General features: G+C 39.6%; 4 protein-coding genes across 9 annotated transcripts in view; 2 read left to right on the plus strand and 2 right to left on the minus strand.

Annotated features, from left to right (window-relative positions):
* Positions 1-36: 36 nt before the first annotated feature.
* Positions 37-7,360, minus strand: LOC111269363 (gamma-tubulin complex component 3). Of its 3 annotated transcripts, none has more exons than XM_022848884.2 (12): positions 6,693-7,360; positions 6,057-6,105; positions 4,532-4,599; positions 3,766-3,987; positions 3,261-3,430; positions 2,860-3,056; positions 2,577-2,611; positions 1,984-2,258; positions 1,508-1,789; positions 1,255-1,319; positions 879-1,083; positions 37-498 (listed from the first exon to the last, which is right to left on the minus strand). In XM_022848884.2, exons 1-12 carry the CDS (start codon positions 7,024-7,026, stop codon positions 388-390), a joined length of 2,013 nt encoding a protein of 670 aa, XP_022704619.1. In that variant the 5' UTR covers positions 7,027-7,360; the 3' UTR covers positions 37-387. The 3 variants fall into 3 exon arrangements, with proteins under 3 accessions (XP_022704619.1, XP_022704620.1, XP_022704618.1); XM_022848885.2 differs by having other exon boundaries at positions 39-498; positions 2,466-2,611; positions 3,766-3,810; XM_022848883.2 differs by having other exon boundaries at positions 39-498; positions 2,466-2,611.
* Positions 7,361-7,487: 127 nt separating this feature from the next.
* On the plus strand, positions 7,488-9,992 carry PDCD-5 (programmed cell death 5). The gene is made up of 3 exons (XM_022848893.2): positions 7,488-7,845; positions 9,354-9,485; positions 9,684-9,992. The coding sequence occupies exons 1-3, from the start codon at positions 7,705-7,707 to the stop codon at positions 9,789-9,791; spliced, it is 381 nt and encodes a 126-aa protein (XP_022704628.1). The 5' UTR covers positions 7,488-7,704; the 3' UTR covers positions 9,792-9,992.
* Positions 9,993-10,432: 440 nt separating this feature from the next.
* LOC111269365 (CMP-sialic acid transporter) lies at positions 10,433-19,758 on the minus strand. 2 transcript variants are annotated; one of them, XM_022848891.1, is made up of 5 exons: positions 19,643-19,758; positions 13,720-14,011; positions 13,366-13,467; positions 12,670-12,883; positions 10,433-12,090 (listed from the first exon to the last, which is right to left on the minus strand). In XM_022848891.1, exons 1-5 carry the CDS (start codon positions 19,756-19,758, stop codon positions 11,819-11,821), a joined length of 996 nt encoding a protein of 331 aa, XP_022704626.1. In that variant the 3' UTR covers positions 10,433-11,818. The 2 variants fall into 2 exon arrangements, with proteins under 2 accessions (XP_022704626.1, XP_022704625.1); XM_022848890.1 differs by having other exon boundaries at positions 13,366-14,011.
* Positions 15,337-21,720, plus strand: part of LOC111269364 (uncharacterized) — a 38,012-nt gene continuing 31,628 nt past the window's right edge. For 2 of the 3 annotated variants that reach the window (XM_022848887.2, XM_022848888.2), the window contains exon 1: positions 15,337-19,181. In XM_022848887.2, coding sequence (XP_022704622.1) covers positions 19,086-19,181 — 96 coding nt within the window. In that variant the 5' untranslated portion in view covers positions 15,337-19,085. Of the gene's footprint in view, positions 19,182-19,715; positions 20,118-21,720 lie in introns of those variants that run through there. The other variant, XR_002685739.2, reaches the window with a different exon arrangement.

Raw genomic sequence — 21,720 nt, forward strand, 5'->3', positions numbered from 1 at the left:
CACACATACTCGATAAAGCAAGCCTCGGATGTGCCCGGTTATGTGATAAAATACCGTAAGTGGAGCTGGATATTCCTGCAGTTTACACGACTAACTAATCATCGATATTTTAGAAAATTAGGAGTTTACTGAAAACTGTATTGGAAGACAGCAGCTTTGAACTAAACGGATATGTCTGAACGTTGGCTTCCAGTTAATACCAAACTTAACGTAATCTTAATAGCTCATCGAAAGGTCTTTTCCGTAGAATTTTTCGACAAAAAATAAACATGTTGGTAATAGTATTATAAAATAATTGAGTATATTTTTAAAATATAACGAATAGACGTCAAATAGCTAACAGCTCTTATTAGTCTAGCTTTCAAATATGGACTTTACATTGTAGACTTACATTTGTAGCTCAGCGCTTAGTTCGGTAAATAGAAACGAAAATTTTCGAACTCGAAACAGATGCGCAAAGATCCGATTATAGAAAACGAACGACTTGTTCTGGAGCACCTGGAAAATCGACAGTCCAATTGCTAGTTAGAAAATATATACACGACAGATTTCTGTACGTATAATTACCTATAATAACCTTATTGTTATTAGCATATATATAATTACCTATAATAACCTTATTATTAGTATATATATAATTACCTATACTAATAACAATTATAATGTTTTAAGAACTTTATTAGTTTGCACAGTCTGCAACTAGAACGATAATTTTTCTTAAAATCAATATACGTTATTCTTGAACGGAACTTCATTTAGTCATGGATTTCCGCCTGAACGGTTGTAACTGAATTGAATGCCTGTAAACGAATTGTTAATGCAGATTGTGTCATTAAGAAAACGAGACAATAACTCTGTCTGATTATACTGTCACGTACGTATGACAAAGGCTCCCGTAATTTGTACTTCAGTCCAAAGCTTTCAAGGGTGATCGGGCCGCCAGAGCCTCCATCAAAGTGAACACCAATAAATGCGGAAGCTTCCACCTCGGGCAATTCAGGTAGCAAACGGTATACCATACGAATAACTTCAGATCGTTCCACCTCAGTCAACGTTCCCCCAGAACTTTCACTTAGTTCGTCGCTGAAACTCATGGAAGTGTTAATTAACTTCTTCCCAAAATTTGTGTTATTTCGGAATGCATTTTATGCGAGCTCTATCTTTATTTTGATAACCACTAAAGTTGCCATCTAATCTTTTACAATAAACCCGAATTCTATAACGCCGATATTGTTGTTGGTATGAAAAACTCACCTGAGGTTACTTAGCAAGGCTTTACTGAAAACGCCGTCATAGAGTAGTACAACATTACGAATGAGCTGAAAATCCGAATTAGACCGTATATTATTCCAAGGTGTTCGACGTATATAAATGAAACCAATATTACAGTATGTAAATCACTTGTTTGTATTTTATCTACTCGTTTGGTCCATTAATAATAGTATATAGTGTAATGCACCTTTAAAAACCGATGTATACTTTTCGAAAATAAAAAGATTGTTCTCACAAGTAGGTGGGTCTTGAGATGAAATTTTTCAAGTATAACGGTCTTCATTCGCTGCATAGCTAGCTTATAAGCAAAACGCAGAAACCCCCGCGGATCCATATTAGGTTCTATTCTTTTAGCAGAGCATTCCTGATCCACATCGCCAGCTTCAGTCCTGAACTCTACGGCACTGGACTTATCCTCAACACCCATAACGTGGGCAAGCTGTCGTTGTATTTCAGCCACTCGGTGAACGTCGTCCGCCTCTTTTAAAAATACCATCGCCTTACCCACGGATAGAATCTTATTAAATCATAGAAAAAAAGAATATAAAAATCACATTGATTGTAAATCACGTAGCAAGTCAATCAGGAGGGCACGCATAGAAGGATGAGAGAACTTCTATTTTTCCAATTATTTACCTTTTTATTTATTTGTATTATCCAAATCCGATGAAAGCCGCAATTATTGCTAGGAATCGAAATGGGCAAACAAACCTTTCGAGTGTCATCTTCATTCAGAAATGCAGGAACGTGGTCTTTCTGAATTGTGAACTTATCGTACCACAGATTCGATACGCCGTCCCGTCCGACGTCATGTACGAAGAGGTCCCACTTCGTGTTTGCTAGCTGGCCCCGTAGCATCCATGCTCGCAGCATTGCCAGCCAGGGCTGTAGACAGTGCCGTAACAAGGCGTTGGCTATTTCATATTGCGAACTTGCTTGGGGCGAACATGCCGCCTGTACATATAAGGCGTCTAACACTTGGTTTCCTAAATAAATAAACAACGTCAACTTGATAATGATTACCAATATTTAACAAAGTCTCTGATAGTACACAGCTGCTTCATTGTTAGCTCGAAATGATGATTTTAGATGTTTGGAATTTAATGTGGGATTCATAAATAAATTCACCACTCGTAATTTTCTTGTAAGATAATAGATATAAATTTAATTTTCAAAATAAATTTGCGACATACCACTGAGAATATTCGCTCTCTGGATGAATGAGTTACACACATCCGAAAGAAGATAAATCAGATTATCTGGTTGGAGGCAGAGGTAGTCGAGACGAGCCAGGCTCAACTTACCCTGAGTATTCATTTGCTCGAGGAGGGCCACCAGACTGAAATAGAAAAAGAGATGAGGTTTCCACAATTTAAAACAATGTTACTTACATACAAGATGAACTAAGACTCGCTTAGGAGAATCACTGCATTCGTAAATGGTTTTCTAATCTAAAAATGAATTACAAAAAAAACATTGTCAGCTAATGCTAATAATGTAGTCTAAATATCTTACCTATTTGGCGGTTTTTATTATTTCTCGAAGTAGAATTGAATAGATTTATACTAGTTTGACAATCATACTCACTGTTTGTGTCGTATGATTTGATTATCGAGAGCTTCAGCAAGCCGCTGCACAACTAATGATCTACTCTTGGCAGAATGTAGCTGAAACTGTGTTAGTTGAACCAGATTGTTTGCGACCTCTTCCGCCGCAGCAATTCGGCAATGCAACTCACTGTAATACTGAAAACCTGTCGCTTCGCGGCATGCTTCTTCCTTCATCTAGGCCAAAAATAATATTATACTGATTAAATTCACCATATTGAGTTTCCTGAGATTATTCCATATCTGCGCTTTATCAGCCATTAAAAACAGCATACGTATTTATGACGAAGATAAATTTGTTTTTGCTAACTGTTGACTATTATTATTATCTAAGCGGTTACAATACTTCATTGTGTCAAAACGAAATTTTGCGAATGAAACCTTGAGAATCTGTTCAGGTCCTCGAGCAACGAGTAGATTAAGAATATTTCGAATGACGCTTTTGTCGCGTTGGCCGTCATCCAATAGTGGTGCAACGGACACATTTTGCTGACCATTGCGATATGGCAGAGCACACGGTGTTGAGAGGGGGCGACTCACTGGGCGGGAAACTACACAGATTTAACAAACCGCATTCAAGCATTATGGTTATTATGGTTACAAATTAAGTCGTCCTATCTTAGCTGCGATTGAATGCTTTTTATTGATATTCCTTCTCTTCGGATGAAAGATCTTTGAAAATATATGGAGACTTCCTAAATCCAACGTAAAGCAGCGGTGTTAGAAATTCACAGTAAACCTCAGAGCAGGAGAAAAATTATAGTAATCCATACTACATTGAGTTCAAAGGCAAATGAAGTACTTTTTTACATTGCATGTTGTTGGCGAGAAAAGAGAACACGGATTGTATATTATACAGATATGTGTAAGTCAAATCGCCACATACCTCTACGCCGATTAAGTAGCTCGTTGAGTTTTTCAGTCTGAGCTGCTGCAGGAACAACAAAAGAAGCACTCGTATCATCAATACCACTTCCTAGTGCCAATAGAAACGAATACAGTGCCGTTCGATAGAAAATATAGTCCTTTTTGGAACTACTTAGCAGCGACAGACGGCCGCTTAGAGTAAGGAATTTGTCCGCAGCCCCCGAATTCTTCGACCTACGCACTAGATATAAGAAAAAGGGACAGTTACGACTTTACAAAATTATCGCTATTTTTATTATCTGGTATCATATATTTACCTATCTATAATAATGACGTGTAATATAGGTATCAGATACTGATGACAGGACTGCGCATCCATAGAATTCAGTACCTACATAGAAATTATAGATAAAATATGGTTTAAATGCTTATTTCTTTTAAAGTAAACGTTTTGATTGATTTCTATGATAAAGAACATCCATGTGCAACAACCTTGGCAAGCTAGACTTTACACAAGGTTTATGCTAAGTATTTGTCAATATTAAGTAAGACTGCTTCTGTCTATTTCAACTCTCCATTGTTGGAACAGGGACAAAAGTGCCGTGTAAGTTGCACTCATACAAGGCCGAACGGCGTTGGTAAACATAATACTACCATGTGCAAAAACCGGCAGCTGTAAAAATATGGATACGTCGTTTGGTAATTATTATATAATAAGGACAAATTAAGATGAGATATCTACGTAAAACATGCGTGTACCATTAAGCGTGTGAATATCTACTTACAATGCTCTCTGATCTTCTCGATGTAGAGGTTTTCATCTATGTATGTATTGTCAAATCCCGTCGATTTTCTGTACGAAAAAGAATAAGAATTAAGTTATTTAGTTTTTCTTTTTTTTTCCGAATAACGCCTAGGCTCACATATATATTGAGTTCTTAAGGAACTACTGATGTTTTTTCTAACTGATAATGTTGAAGTTAGGTGTTTCAGATAATACAGGTCACGTCGGATCGGCGGCGGCATCGATGAAAGCAGATTTGAGAATGGTAGATGCTCTAAAACTGAAAAACCTTTAGTCTTCACACTTGAGATAAGGCGCCTCAAATGTGAGCGAAATTTCTGCAAGCATATGCTATACATTACAATTTTACCACAATAAAGACACAAGTGGTGTCCAGATCCATAGTAAAAAAACAGTACATTCTGGTTCTATTGCTTCTGTGCTGAAAATTTAGATATATAAAATGCTCACCGGTCCATCGTTCACGAGAAATGTTAATAAAATTATTGCGAAAGCTCAAGGAGATCGATACGTACGACATTACTAAACATGCATCACCAAACTGTTTTAAACTATCTAAGAAAAGCTGGCTACCAAAAGGAGCTTGACACTTGAATGTCATACGAACTGACGTAGAAGTCTTTACTTGATCGTGTTTTTATCTACGAAACTCTGCAGAAACGCAACGAAATCGAATCATTTTTAAACCAGTTAATAAAGGGTGATGAAAAGTATATCACACACGGTAGTGATGTGAAAGAAGAAATGCTCCGCAATCTGTGGCAAAAACAGAACTAACGCTAAAAAATGTCACGCTATATGTTTAGCGACACCGAAAAAGAATCTTACATTATGAGCTGCTATGGCATGGCAAAAGGATTCATTCGGTCCTCTAACCTCTGATAGCAACTAACAAAATTACAATAAGTCATTGAAAAAAATCAGCAAAACTTTGTGAACAGAATGGGCGTCGTCTTTCATCGTGACAATGCCAGACCACATACATCCCTAACTACTCGGCAAAAATTGAGAAGCCTTCAACGAAAAATTTTTAATGCATTCGCTATATATATATATATAAATTAATTTGTGTTTATTAACAAACATTATTTCTCCATGTAACGATGGTGCTAATAATTCATATGTTGTACACCCTAAATTTTAGGAATTAAATTATGCGTAATGTGATTACGAATAATCCCTATGTACACAACACCAATGATAATACAATTATTTGCTATTCCTTCTAATTTAAAAAAAAATTTTAAGCTTTAGTAAAATAAGTTTTTAAATTTGCTAATGCGACATATTTATACTTAAACGACGAAGTTAAATACTTTTGAACCAACATTTGTCGCACTCGTTTATAAATAAAATGATAATGATTATGAGTGTAAAATATCTAATTCACTTCAAGTCAAATTTGGATTAGGTTATGATATGATGTTGTTGTCGACCTGAGCATCACCTTTAATTTTTTTCCTCTAAGGCGTTCATTAATATAGCTCATATTAAAATTACATTACCTTCCTTTAAGCAGCTTTTGAGCCACTTGATACCGTTTATCAGCAGTTTCTGCAATAAGAAAAATTTACCAATCCAAATATTCAGTTAGTACGAGATGGCACAGGGAAACAATTTATGGTTATGTAAAACGTGAATGTGGATAGCGAAGACTGCTGCTCGATTTATCCGAAAGCGTGCATATAACTCACAATGGACTGCATCATTCTATCATCGATATGAGCTGACGGAATTCATAAATTTTCTAAGCGATATATCGAGCAAGAGAAGGCTAGAACGTCGTATTCGTACGCAAATTAATTACCTAATTATATTAGTGCAACATCTATGCTCTCTATCCGTTATATTTGACATTAATCAACGATTTAAACAAAAAAAAATTTCCTGCTGACCTGCTGTTGACATGAGAACATACGAATCTTTCCATCGAAATCGTTCTAGCCCCGAAAACCACATTTATTAAATCGCTACAAATGCCGGAAGATCAGGGCATTTAACAACTCTAATCTGCATCTACTAAGAAATGATGACAAAACATATCTAATGGTACTCCACAGTGAAATCGCTCACCGCAACCATATTTTGAAATAAGCACTAAGATGTTCGAATTTCCGAACTGCAACAAACAGCCGTCGTACCTGGATCAGGGCTCATATGTGCACACAGCCGCTTCAAAAGCTCCGGCCATTTGTTCTCCTTATGATGCTGGCTCATGGTTTCGTAGGACAATCTCAGTAAGCTGCCAGAGATAAAGCTCTCTGAACGACAATGTCTGCTTGGTACACTAGTTGTATCAGACTCTGCGTAGATTGTCGTTGTCGCATCCTCTAAGATATCTGAGCTCCTGTTCACAGAGCAGGCGTCATCATTTCGTTGATCCCGCGCGCTTTGCGCCGTTAGCTCCGACAACGGGCGCGCAATACCCTGACGGGATCCGCCGCGCCGCGCGCTCTTCAGGCCACCGTCCGACATTCAGAGCAGAGCCACGACCACTCATTAAATTTCAAGCAAGATGGAGCCAGCAGAACACCCAGATGACAATAACATCTGAATATTTTTAGCAACAGCGGCAGCAAATGTTCTGCGGATTTTACCACACTCTTTAGCAGCTAAACGGTTGAGTAGAAAGCGCAGTAGATTGGCGTCTGAGGAGAAGCACTGTGTGACACTTAACACTAGCCAAACCTAAATCATTGATTGCATTCTATAATTGAAGATAGGTTAGGTTTGTGCAGCTAAAGTAATGTTCGCTTAAAACATTTCACGTCTGCTAGCTGTTCAATAAGTTTAAGAGCTAAAGGCTTTTTGAATTTCCCGCCGGAGCAGTTTACATGGTACGATATGTCGTGGCCGTGTGTGTATCGGTCAGCGAGTACGGTGCTGTTTGTAAACAAAATCACATCTAGTCTTGCTTTCCGCTGGAATTCTGATACGGCAACAACAAACAACTTTGCAATCGTTAGTTACGACCATGTTGTTTTCGTGTTAACTGCTTGATCTATAGGTGTATGTACGTTGACCACGCACTGAAACTTCTCTGTTATGTTATAACTAACCGATACATTTCACCGTGCATGCGAAAGGCCGAGACGAAAAGTGAGAGAAAAAAGACAATTATTTTTCTGCAGTTTGAAAAACATCGTGTGCACTATGGCTGATGATGAACTAGCAGCGATTCGCGCGCGGCGTCTGGCACAATTTCAGGCCGAAGTCGGCGGCCCCGGAGCACAGCAGCCGCAAGATGATGCTCAGCAAAGAGAGGAAGATATGCGAAATCGTATACTTCAACAGGTAGGAAGGATAACGGCCATGGATCGGATATAGCCGACAATGAGCTGACCGAATTTGAGAATCGAAAACTCTAGGTTCTAAACTCTATGATATCTTCATAAATCAATATATATATATATATATATATATATATATATATATATATATATATATACACGTTTCGGAGTGAACAGTTTCCCATATATCGCGTGAAATACTGGCTATCCGTAGGGTATCTTGCTATTCCATAGATATTTATAGTAGTCGTATAGTGTAATATTGGGCTGCCAAAAATATTGACCGTTTATAAGTCACAATCGAAACAAATATTTTTTCTTTGTCTTCATATGAAGTTACGGAAAAAAATAAGCGCTATTTTGATCGATAACATTCTGCCGTTCTTTTGGTAAGATTATAATCTCATTACTGTAAAACTTTTGTGAAACTGTGTTAAGTGATTTCCGCACAACTTGATTGAAACTAAATTAGTACTATTAAGGGAGTGCTACAGAGAACAGATAATAATTTAATGGTTTGAGATACGGACCCTGCGGCAGATGCATAGAAATTTCCGAACGAAGTTCTCTTCATTTTTACCATCAAACGCATGGCATCTCCTTTTTTGGCATCAGTCTGGACCTTGCCACAGATTGCGAAGGACATTTTTTATTTTCACATTGTCGTATGTGGTCGATTTTCTATCACCCATGATCAGGCGCCTTAAAAATGACTCGATTTCGCTGTGTTTTTGCACAGTTTCCCAAATGGAAATATGATCGAATTAACTCTTTTGTGTGAATTTGAGTGACACCCAAATATCAAGCTTTCTTTTGTGGCCGGCTAGCCCTAAATAGGTTAAAACTGTTTGGCAATCGCTACGAGAATTATCTTTCACATCGAAATTTCCAAAACGAAAGCGATAAAGACATCTTTGAGCGATTTCTTCCCATAACGTATCTTGGCCATAAGCAGTATACATTTAAGAGTACGACAAGACATTATACAGAGTTGATGAGTCAAATTTTCGTTAAACTGCTAGATGCAAAAATAATAAGGAAGTTGAACAATCACAGTAATTCGTTTTGAACTGGCCGCTTTTTCTGCTACCTTTGTTTATTATTCACGTATAGAATTGATAATCATTTTTTTTTCTAGTAACAGAGTATGAAGCTGTAGTGCGTATTTTTCAGCGATACGATGTTACAACTGAAGTGTTTCATCACCCTTATATGCAGGTAGGCGTATTTAGTAATACAATTCATTCCCCCTTTTCTGGTAAACGGACGTGATAAGGTATGTCGTTCGTTATCTGCCATATTTGTTATATTTCCACGTTTAGGACTAATGGTTCTTGAGCTTTTCATACGGGTGTTTTGATATGGAATTGCAGTATGATGCTCGTACCTGTAGAGATTCGATGATGAAGAGGAACTGTATATCCGTAACAATTGTTAATTGATTGTGGGGCTTGCCGATATGCCCTGGGTTTCCAGATATAACAAAAAATATTAATTTTTTTCAAATTGCAGGTACTATCACAACAAGCCCGCGCTCGCTTGAGCACGATAGCCGCCGCAAAACCAGAGAAGGCTGCAATGATCGAACAAATGGTTATTCGAACGGCACAGATGAACGGCACTGGACGGAAGATCTCCGAACAGGTTTAACAAGTATCCGCAATTGTTGTTTTAACTTCTCTGGTTTCATTTCATACTAAACTATAAAAATAATATTTATACTAGGGTGCTTTTAAAGTCTTTTACTGAGCCCGCTAATTGTAATGGCCCAGTTAACTTAAAATCAGATTGCACCATTAATTAATATACATCTAGCCATTATGTGATGTGTTTATTTTGTAGGAGCTTATCGGTCTCCTTGAGAAGGTTTCCGAACAAACCCAGAGAACCACAAAGGTGATCTTTAAACGAAGAAAAGGTGCATTCGACTCTGATGACGACGATTGGTAGCGGAACGAAACTACGCGCCGATTACTGATTTGCAAGTGTCATCAGCCGATGACTTAACTAGAGTGGATTAAATGTGTGTACATTGATGTTGTTCACCATCAGAGCAGATGTTCGATGCGAACTCTTTGATTTCTGATTATAGCAGTATCATCCCGTGTGATGAATAAAATTACTAGTGTCCCTTCTATATATTATTACACAGCCAACTGTGATTATTATGTAGCAGATTAGATATGTCTTAGTATTGACAAAGTGCCTCAGTGACGTGACTATTTTCAATGTTATAATATCTAACGAAGCTAATTATGAAACGATATTTCTATATATGCTGTCGCGAAAGGATCACGTAGCGTTCTCGCAAGTTTTGTAGGCGAATCAATCCCTATGAAAGCTATACAATTTACGAGAGGCCACAAAAGACGTGGTTTTGAATTGTTGTGGATACTTTAATTCCTAAAGGTATATAACGAGCAAAATGAGCAACATGTACAAAAACGACAATTCGGGCTCTATGGCTCAAATAAAAGAAAGCAAAAAGCATATAATCGGGTATTCCAAACCTCTTTTTTATAAACCTTTGATGCCATTTGCAAGTATTTGCATTGTAATGCCCTGTAGATCGCGACAACATTAAAAATAGGTAACTTTTTACTATCAAAGATAGCATATTTTTTATTTCTTATTATAAAAACAATCCATATAAGAACATTCTTTATTGTAGTTATATTAACCCTGGTGGAATATATATGTGATTTAAAGTCATCGTTGCTATTTCTCCGCACATGTTAATCTTACAATGTTCCAGTACGTCCAAAGGTTGTACATATACAACACAGATGTCCCTGTATATGTATAACTTCCGCCACTAAAGCTTTACACTTTTTGGGTGGAATTTTTTTTCAGCGAAATATGACATTTTATCAAAAAATAATTACAAACATAAACAGCGATATCAAATGCAATATTTTTTTTCCATTTTCTTCTGTGGGAAGATTCATGTAGCACCTTGTTTGGGGGTCAAACGATTCAGAAATAGCAACTGACTTTCTAATCTTGTTGCAAAAAACTACCTTTTTTAGCATTCATAACTGCTGATTACATTTTCTTGCTGTTAATGACAAAAAATCCATAACCTGAATGGGCGACTCTGTCTTACTTGAGGCGTCTTTAAATAGAGCTGGCTCACGCTCATGTGGAATCAGTGTGTGTTGTTGATCTTCCTAGACTGTTATCAATCTCGAACCATCATAGCTGTTTGAAAATAACCGCTTTCAAAGTCGCCAACTCGTCCATATTTTGATGCACCGAACAGGTCAATACTTACGATCAATACCATATTTTCTATGAAGAATGTTGCTATATTCAGCATTTTCTTTCTAATTTTGTAACAGCGTCACACTCGATTTGAGAAATTTTAAAGGCGTACAGAACTTAATGTTTCTAAAATCTGATAAGGCGAGTTTATAATATATAAATAAGTTGCAATCAAAATGTGCGACACTGTGATCAGCGTGGTAAATGCGAAGTATTGGAAACTTAAAGGGCCAGTCACATTTTCTTCACTGTCAGAAACTATGACCCTGCAGTATTTAGCACTCGTTTGCGCCACTGGACAATATGCAAACCATACGCTTGCAGCATAAGTTGAAATTTGAATCAACTAGAAGTTGGCAAAGATGTGGTGACCAGCGATAATAACTATTATCTATGTAATGTATTTTAAAGGCTAGTTTAATCTTAAGCTTTGTTTGCATCTACTAATTTCTTAAGTTTCTATACAATTCGGCTGTAGGCACAGACGGGTCCCACTTTGATTCACATGTAACACATGTGTAGCCTATAAACTAGTTACAACCCGTTTACCCGTTAAAGGTATATTAAGAGTACCATATGCATGTGCATCCTAGACGTACAGACACAATACGTGCATACAGACCCCAGTCAGTAGACAGCGAAATTTCATATATGAACGACTAGGGGGAGTAGAAAGCTTATTTGACTAGGATTCATTCAATTCAATGAACTAACTACAGAAAACTTTTCCGTTCTATGATGAACATTGAATAAAGAGCGAGCACGACACTAAGAATATACCAGCCACTAAGACTGAATTTGTCAGGGAAGAAAGTCTTATTGAGCACTGCTGTAAACACATAGATAAGTGCTCCGAGCTGAAAGCGAACGATGTTGTCGAGCTTCTTAATAACCAACGATGTAGCAATTCCATGCACCGCGGAGAGCGCCACCGAAAGCAAGATGAGCCCAGTTAGTAACATGTGATTAGCTATCACATCGATAGCTGCAAAGGAGGCACACGAAAGTGATAGCAAATGTAAAAATAGGTTGATTTACATTGTCTTGGAAATAATAGAAACTAAAACATATGGTTGCTCGGGTTTAAGCCTTTCTGCTTATTTTGCTTTGTATTATTAATGCAAGTTAGGTAAGAGATGTTGTGCTGTTTCCAGTAGATGTAGTTTTCTATGGAATATTTGGATTACACAGCGTAGCCTCTCGAGGAATGCGTCAATCGCGAAAGTTGAAAAAAGCACCAAAAACATCACAAGCGTTCGACCCCTAAATTTGGACTTTTTCATATGCCTTGGTTCTAAGATCGTATCTACATACAAATCGATATTTTAACAAAATGTTTTAATCTTGCGACTAAGTTATTATACGACTCTATTATGGAAACCACACATTAGTTTCCACCATAGTGAGTTTGTTATTTGGTTCCAGAAAAAACAGGCTTTTATCTACTACCAAGGATGCGCTAAGGTTTGTTTCAACTAGGAGTCCGTACTATATATATATATATATATATATATATATATATATATAACATATAAGAACGGTTCAATGTATATTTTACACTTACTTCGCTTGCCATAACAATACTTTGAAATGAAAAATGGAACAACAGACATAAGTGATGCCCCGATGTACAAATGGAACTGTCGACGCCATAGTTCATCTCCACTTTTGAGAACCATTTCGATATAAACACCAGCCACAGCAGAAAGCAGCGATGAAAATGCCGCTAGCATAAGTGCGGGGCCCACTGAATTCATGAAATTGCGCACGTGCTCGATCTACAATAATACAAGTAAAGCGAAGTTGAGTTACCAGGGAAAAATAGTTGAAGTTATTATGAAGATAACAAGCGCGTATATTTTACTTAATGTGGGTACATAATTTACTCAAATTTAGAGCACTTAAAGCATAAGCGCGCATTTCTGCATAATGTAGAGCTAACAACTAGTTTTGTATTCGATAGAAGCTCAACGGAGAGAATTATATAAACATAAGTGAAATATAATGACCCATACCTGCAACAAAAATGGAAACCAGTTTATTGATTCTGAGAAAATTTTTGGTAGAGCAAGTGTTTGAATTACGTACAGTGCTATACATATATAAGTTACGCTGAAGTTATGCATTTTATTAAAACTAAGCAAGCGTGTCTTGCATTTCAAACCTATATTGATGAAGTTTAGATTGCAAGAGTAGCGCAATCAATCAGTTCATAGAGTCCATCTAAGATTACCTTTAAGTATGATGTTTGCTTAGGTACCTGCATAAATACGACGCTAAACACTGCTCCTACCCATTGAGCAGGGACAGTTGTACGCTTGAACATCAACCGATAGATCAACAGCAAAAAAGGCAGCCGAATCTGTATGAGTACCATCCAAACGGCGGGCGAAACGAAGAACAACGCAATAAAGAACAGGTTATTAGTAATAACGTAAATGGCGCAAGGTACCAGGATATGTGAATCGAATTTCGTTAAAAGCTTACCGCCTCCTTTAGCCAAATGAAGGCCAAGAGCGATAACGGCTTTGACCATCTCAATAACGAGTACCACAAGCGATGCGTCTAGTGGATAGCGTTCGTAGTTATAATGTTTCATTGCATAAGATACGACCGTCTTCAGTGCATCCGTGCAAGCGAAAGTTGAGCTGATGAGAACTAGCTCCCGTCTGAAGGAAGTCTTCGCGGTACTCTTGGTCGTTACCTCGAAGTAGACATCACAATTGTGTACACATTCGAGTGATTTTTGATGACTCGATGAAACCGACGTGGCTAATGCAAATGTCTGCTCTTCAGCGTCGGCGGTACCAGCAGTCGCTGCGACACAACCCCGTAACGGTTTCTCAGAGCTAAACTGATCCAGGGACGTCTCGATGATGTATGCAAGCGCAGAGGCGGAGCGCTTTCTATAATAGAGAGAAGAAAAACGAACGTATGTGTTTAGTTTAGTTTGGTTTCAAATAGACACGGTACGATACGTAAACATAAAGCGCATCTTAAAAAGCATACAGTTGGCTACAACAGTAGTTGGCCTCTATGTTTTTAGTTTTACGTTCGGTATCATCGTTAGGCATTCTATCAGACGGCTGACTCTCAACACGGAATGAAATCTTTCTACATGCGATTTCCAACCAAGACCACAACGCGTGTATAATCGTGCAGTAATTGGCCTAGGAACTAATAGCAGTTCTCACACAATATTACGTACGATTTTTGGGCGTTGTTAGTTGACACTTACATATTGACTTGAATGTATAACAAACGCAGAGCTCATCTCCTGTTACATACAATAAGCTATATTATAACTGTTCGATTGGCTAAACAGACTCAACTTAATTATGTATTCAGGTTGTATTTGTCAAGGTGTATAGGTTTCGATTGATTGAAGGCAAGTTTATTTATTGACTCTGATCTTGCTTACGTTTAGAAACACATGAGAGCGGTTAAACTCCGTTGGATATAGTGTCTTGCATGGTACTAAAGCAATGAAAAGCGAACTGATAACGAATAATGATTTGCTTAAGATAAGATAGCCTTCGGTGGTTATAAGCGAGTCAGTCAGCGAGGCAATACGATGACCCCAAAGCCTACGAAGCCCAAGCTGGCATAAATTACGTACAGTCGCCACCGGTAGACAGCACACTGTCCTTGCTGAGACCGTTGCCCTATTAGGTCTGTTCAGGCCTTCAGCCGTTTCAACACAGCTATTGGATTAGTTAATCGAGACTCATTTTCCTACTCTCACTTTTTTTTTTATCTACAGCAGTTTTTCCATGCTTCCCGGCAAATTTTCCCTAAATAGATTAGATTTCTTTTATGCAATCAACAATGCACAATATGCGCAGTCGACTACTAGAGATCTATTCTTAACGTCCATAAAGAAGTCCTTCGTTAAGTTATATGTGATCTTTTGTTGACTTATCACCGACTTGCCAAGCGGTGTGAAATCAATGTGTGTAAACCAACTGATCCTTCATCATTGAACAGCGTCAATATAATAGCTGCGTATAGACGTTGTGTCCGCATTTCGGATGTAGAACTCGATGGCTACGGTGGCGTAAGTGGTTGATGATTGTACACTCGAGCTGGTAAGCAGCTGGCTGCTGTAACCGCTTGTCTTATACCTTTCTACAAGTGTTTGTTCAAGTTGTTGCCACCTCGAGACACTTCGATAGGAAATAAATACAGAAAAGGCATTTGAGCGCAAGAATTTCAACAGCAGTACCTATGATGGCTATGCGCGGATAAACTTTATTGTGACTCAGTCCAGTTACACTCGTTCACCGCCATGTTGACGAGTTAGCCTCCAATTTCGTGTACTATATAAGTTACGCAATTCATTATGATCCTTGTTGTCGACTGTTGTCTTTACCAATTCTGAGTCTCTTGTAACTACAAATATGAACGATCTTCATTTAACGCGTTTGCTGTTTTGTTCGTGAATGTTGCGGGTTTGTTATGGCGCACGTTCTCTTTTCATAGTTTTCACGGTGCCCAACCTCGACGCAAGGTGCACTAACGGTTTCCTTCCTTAAGTACAGTTCTCTGATTCTTTTGTTCATCAGTTCTAAGCATCTCTTAAGTAATTTCGTGCTCGTTCAAGTCCGCCTTTGGCCGTGTGCTCGTTTCTGTCGGCATTGGTTTCTGGCAGTACACAAAATTCATCACCCCCTGCCGTTTATCTAGAGTAAACCTATGTGGGTTTATCTTTCCGTCTCTGTCTGTCAGCCCCTTCTTCTGTTACTCTCTACCACAGCATACAAAATAAAATTGTGCGAAGCCGCGTAGTCGGCTGCGCTTCCTGAGTAGTGGAGAAGTGCTTGTGGTAGAAAGGGATAACAGCGAAGCGAAGAGGACAGGGACGTGGGCAGCTGCAAACCGAGCGAGGAGAACAGATTGCGGGAGGCACCGCTGCATGGCGCTACTATCGTGGTCCTCACTCGCGAACCTCTGCTCAAATACTTACTACCTGACGGCCTGCTTTGCCTGCTCTCTAGTACGAACAAGAACCTGCTTAATGGTTATGGTATGTGGTGGTAGTGGAAGCTGCCGCTACACTCGCTCTGTGAGCCTGTCCGAATGTTCGGCTGCCCGCCTTTACGCTGCTGATACGGTTTGGCCTGCTTCGGGCGGTCGGCCGCGAATGTCTGTCGCAGACCAACGATACCCAACTCACTACCAATATTACTCCTACCAATTGTAAGAAGGCTACCCAGCAGGAAGCACTGATAAGCGGCTTGTTAGAAGCGGCAGGCCCTATTAGCGGGTTGGCCTGCTGACCTTTCTGCCAGGCTGCTTACCTTTAGACAAGGCATCGTGTTCCTGCTCTTTCGTTTTTGGCGGTGCGGCGCTGCATGGCCTGGTGTATCAATACCTCTAAGCAAGCAGTTGTGGACTAGGAACATCTACTTACTATAACTAATACGGCTGCCGTTCTAAAATGGTACACGATAACGTAATAACCTCCTCACTTAAATCAGTTTGATCGCTTGTGTTTAGTTCACATTACTGCTAAGTACAGTCATCTGCGTGTGAGAGAGCGCGATCAGCTCAGAGTGGGTTTTACTATGTAGTTGTTGAGCTGGCACTGCTACTAATTTTCGCCGTAGTAGCGGTGGTAAGAGTAAAGTACCGAACGTGAGGTTTCTGTACTCTGTTCCTGGTGGAAAGGATTTCAGTGCTTTTCCATGTGTAGACTGCAGGCGACGTATTTTGCACACACGATTTGGATTTGACGGATACCGTCCTGTCCAAGGGGGTAACCGGCAGGCACAGCCCCCCAGCAGCGCTGACCTATTCTCTTCTGGTACGTCCTTTTCTGCAGGAGCGATTCATAAGTGTCCTCTAAACTCGCTGCACGCCATTTCTATCAGTTTTATACATTATTGTCATCCTCGTGGGTGGCAACGGCAACGGGTTAAAACGGCAGCTTTCGCTGCTGCTGTCTCCATTCCGGTCACAATTAGACCGTTGTCAGACAGTCGGCAATAATTGTCGGCTAACTTAACTTGTGAATAAATCGTGCTTGGTGCGGTGTACAGACATCGACTCGTCGGTTTAATCTTTTCAGTGATTTCTGGTGTGATTTTTCGTCCGGTGCGCAGCAATTTAAGTTTCACGCTTCGCGCGACCCCCGTCAGCCTGATATCATGTGTTGTGTCTTCTATGCAAGTGCATTTATGCTTAGCTGACTGCGTGTTCTAGCCTTCACAGTAGAGCAAGAAAACACTGATAGCAAATCACAACAACGCGACTGGTCGGTCGATCGGAGAGTAGTCGGATAGAGTTCGCCAATGAACAGTTAACAAGTGACGCCAAAATGGCGGAATTGCCAGAGGAATACTGAGAATGTCGAATATCGTTGACAAAGCTGACGTCTACTGGAAAAATCATTGGCAGGTGATAGCGATCTGTACTGCATTCGCTACAATTCAACGTATGTGCATTGATGGCAACGTCTAATGACAGATCGAGCGGCCACGCAAACAATAGGAACAGCTTAAAATATCACCTGTTTAGCGTCCGGTGGTGTCTTACTCAGCTGTGTTTTACTATATTAGTTTCTAAGTGAGTGTCTCCTTTTATTTTAGTGGCTCATAGTCTTAAGTGGTCTGAGACACAATGATTTGATCTGGCAGCAGAGTGTGCAACAGAATCCGTCTAATCATTGTCACTTTTTATCCCTCAGTCTAAGTCGGCGGGCTGTATCAGTTCGTTAGTGATTCTTAAGCTTGTGATTTGGAAAAGAACTTGTGATTGTTCAGGATTCCCAACTGGCGAGCGCATTGACGTGCGCTGAGTACGCGATTGGAGGTTTGACGACTGTTTCCGTCACCCCAACAACTACAGCAGTTAATAGAGCTTCGAGAGTTACAACGAGTGAAGTTGGCATCTGCCACACCGAACCGCAACTCATGGTAGAGACCCAAGTGCAAGCGCCTCCGACATCAAACTGGTGCTGCTTTTGTAGGTCAAGGGCGAAGCGATTTGCAAGGCCAGCCGACATCGAGCGACACTGAGTGCAACAAGGCGCTCATGAGCAGTAACGGATAAAGACGCTTCACAGTTGTCAACGAAGAAGATATCAACGATCCAAATCAAACAACAGCAACAATAAAAACGTAGTTCTAGCAACAAGAGAGCAGAAAAATCAATTAATTCGAACTGGAAATGCTGGTTGCATTCCGTTCTTATCAATACCGTAATACCAAAAAAAGGTGGCTGGCAGAAGCGGTAGTTAAGAAGCAGTTTCAAGAAATCTATCCTGTTTGTCTTTCTAGTGCCAGGTCTTTAAACATGGATCCTTCAGATCTGCCGCACAGTTTATCCAGACCAAATCTAATGGCAAGTTAGCCTCTTTCTGTCATTTTGACTTGTGAAGCGTTACTCACGATTCTATATTGACTGCGCTACCTGTTGATATTCGCCCATCTCTTATTTACCTGAGCGCGTCAAACGCGAGGAGGACAGACGACGCGAGAGACAAGCAACGATTTCTCGAAGACCCAAAACGCTAAACTTGCGGTAGCGTTTGCACCGGACAAATTGAACAACACCAGCGACACCAGCGGCGGCGGCAGTGTCAGCCAGAATGACGGCGGTATTGACATCGACGACACGCTCAACGGTGAGCATTTCGGCGACGAGCTGAGGCGACGCTGACGCCGGCGGACAGCGGAACGCTGGAGGGTCAAGGCGAGTTCAGGTCCGCAGTTTTCCGACCGGCAAAAGCGGTGGCAATAACAGCAGCAGTAACAGTTCGTGTTTGCCCACGGCTCTTCTTGGACGTGTGCACCAGCAGTGGCAACAACAACAAAAATAACAGCCACAACAACGTCAGGGAGGACAACAACGATTCAGCGTCGAAGACGATTGTACACAAAGTATAAGACGACGCGGTGGAGGTGGAGAAAAAGGAAATTTTGTCGCCAAGGGATCCCGGGAGTCCCGACCGACAAACACTATAACAACAATAAAAACATGGTGTTTGGACGATGTCCCTGCTTCAAGGGCGAAAGCGAGGATGTACAATGCCTCGATTATTCGCATTGTACCTTGGACGAGGTGCCGAATGAGGTATGTGTTTATACTAATATTGTACCTTTACACAATGGGCACATGGTTGGCAGTAGTTCACTTCATAGTTAAAACTGAGTATGCTTTGAAAATCAGTTATAGCGATAGTAGTTACTGAGTTAGAAAGCGGTGGAAGGCTTGTTTCAATCCAAAAACGAAAACGTATGAACAACAACCGTAAAAAATAAAGCAGCGATCAAACCTTACGCTCCTTCTATATTGACAAGAGGCCACTTTAGGCTAACTTTAAGCCTATTCCTCCTTTAAGTTTGTTTACGTCTATGTTGAATGATAGAAGGGAAGCTGAGACGTCTTGTGCAAATAGTGCCATTGGCACAAGAGTGAACAAGAGGGTCTTTTTTTGTAAATTTCTGCAAGATAGCTTGATGCTACTGGCAACGAACGCTACCTACAATTCGGCGAATCAAATTTTCTATAAGCTAGCTATCAGCGTTTTTTACCTTGAGGTTGGGCTCTGAAGATAGCTGAATTTTATAGTCCGAAAAAACAATATTATAGATATGCATATTTCAGGCCTGTTCAAGTACGATGGAGGCGAATATATATACATAGGCATGGAAGGCTAAAGGATAGAGAAGAAATGTTGACGTTTCGACGCTGGTCGGGCCAAAAGGAGCCAGACGACGGCGATGACAGCTGACAACAGCCTCTTATCACAGCAACTAGCTGGCAGCTTCTTTTTACTAAGGACTAGCACATAGGTGTAGTAGATAATTAGTTGCTGCTAGTAGATTATCTATGATTTGTCAAGTATTATACAAAAATTAGTAAAAAAAACTTGACATATGGGTTATCCGCATATTCAGTCGTACACAAGAAAAATGATCACACTTGAGTAGGTTGTGCAACATGCTCAAATGGTACGATTGATTTTAATTATGGATCTATAATAAATATCCATTTTCATTTCATAAATGGTGAGTTTCCTTTTGTTTGCCATCGACGCTCCTTCATAACTACCAAAATTAACAAAAAAAACGAGTTCAATGACTGATGTTACCGTTTATTATCTAGCTTGAATAATTCAGTTTCAATCGTAGAGGAACAAAAAATTGTTCTCGGCAAAGTATTTTTTCATTACACTGCTCGTCCTGCAACCTTTCTATATTAAGCGTATTCAACTACCATCCATTTACTGTTTCTCAAAATCTGCCATTATTTCTATCGTCAAGAGCAGAAGAACTTAACATATCGTATATTTATAGATATGTCTAGGCACTCGAACTGTTTGCGATTGTACGACCATTGTGCGAAACATATTTTCTCATATCATTTACCGAGATAGGAAAAAGCGGAATCCCTGTTAACAAGAGTTGTGGGCTAATACTAGTATAAACCGCAATGCACTGTACAACGACGGTCACGGTGTGCCAAGTCAACAGTGCTTCCGATACAATTTTCACTGGTGAAACCTCACACGAGCCAAGCATAGTCATACGCTTTCACCCGATAGTTTTAATAGATTCATACGCCACAAATTCATAGAAATTTCTATTTTAGCTCGTATTGTTATTGCGAGTTTAAACGTGTATTGTGACTGTGATTGTATCAGAAATCATCACGCACGCTCCCCCAAGATAGACTTGAGCTGGCGGGGGGCTGAGTTGATACGTGTTGTCCTTCCACTGGTGATACCATTCTGTATCATATGACAACTTCTATAAACATGAGTAAATATATTATTGTACTGTAATTATACATGTTCATATTAACTACTGACTCCTAGATAAAAAGCAGACGCAGTAATATGAATATTTCCATAAAATGGAGATGTGACGTCACATATTTTCAAGACTTCTTAACAGATATGATACAAGGATGCACATATTAGACAGTAGGTAAAGTCAAATACCAAACAACTTGAATCTTTGTTAGCTAGCTGCAGGCAATAATAGTACAATTGACCGATTTCATGAATGCTTTCGTCCTACAGACCCTATTATGTAGATGTTGTGGCAAACAAGCGTTTTTTTTATCTTGCTGAAGTTAAGGTCTTTATTATTTTGCGTAGCCCAAAAATTAACAAAATATTGGATCTCGGCTGTTCGTGCTAATTTGAATAAATTGCCGTCTTTAAGGGTGCACGAATAACAATATTCACATTGATAAAACGCGCATAGCGAGGTGGCTACGAATTTACATTATGGGCCTTATACATAGTAAAAACAGCATTCGAGATGTCATTCAGGGAACAACTGAATACAAAGCTCTTTAGCCGACATGGCAACGTGAAGCAACGTTAAGAAGATTATTAGTTGCTACTAGCTTTTGTCCGCCGGGAACTGTCGATGTTGAAAAAATTGTCCATATTACATTAGAACCCCTTTTCTTATAACGAATGCGGTAAACTGCAACATCATAACGGGACAGTAAGTATAACGGCATGAAGAACTCTACAAGTTCAGCTGACGACATCCCGAGGACAAAGGTATTGGGTACACTGATGAGCATTAAATTCAACCTAACATGTGATGCTGCTAACTTGTATTTAGTTGTAGTTTTCTACCATTGCAAAATC

The sequence above is a fragment of the Varroa jacobsoni genome, unplaced genomic scaffold (assembly GCF_002532875.2).
Source record: "Varroa jacobsoni isolate VJ856 unplaced genomic scaffold, vjacob_1.0 scaffold_1381, whole genome shotgun sequence".
Taxonomy (NCBI): domain Eukaryota; kingdom Metazoa; phylum Arthropoda; class Arachnida; order Mesostigmata; family Varroidae; genus Varroa; species Varroa jacobsoni.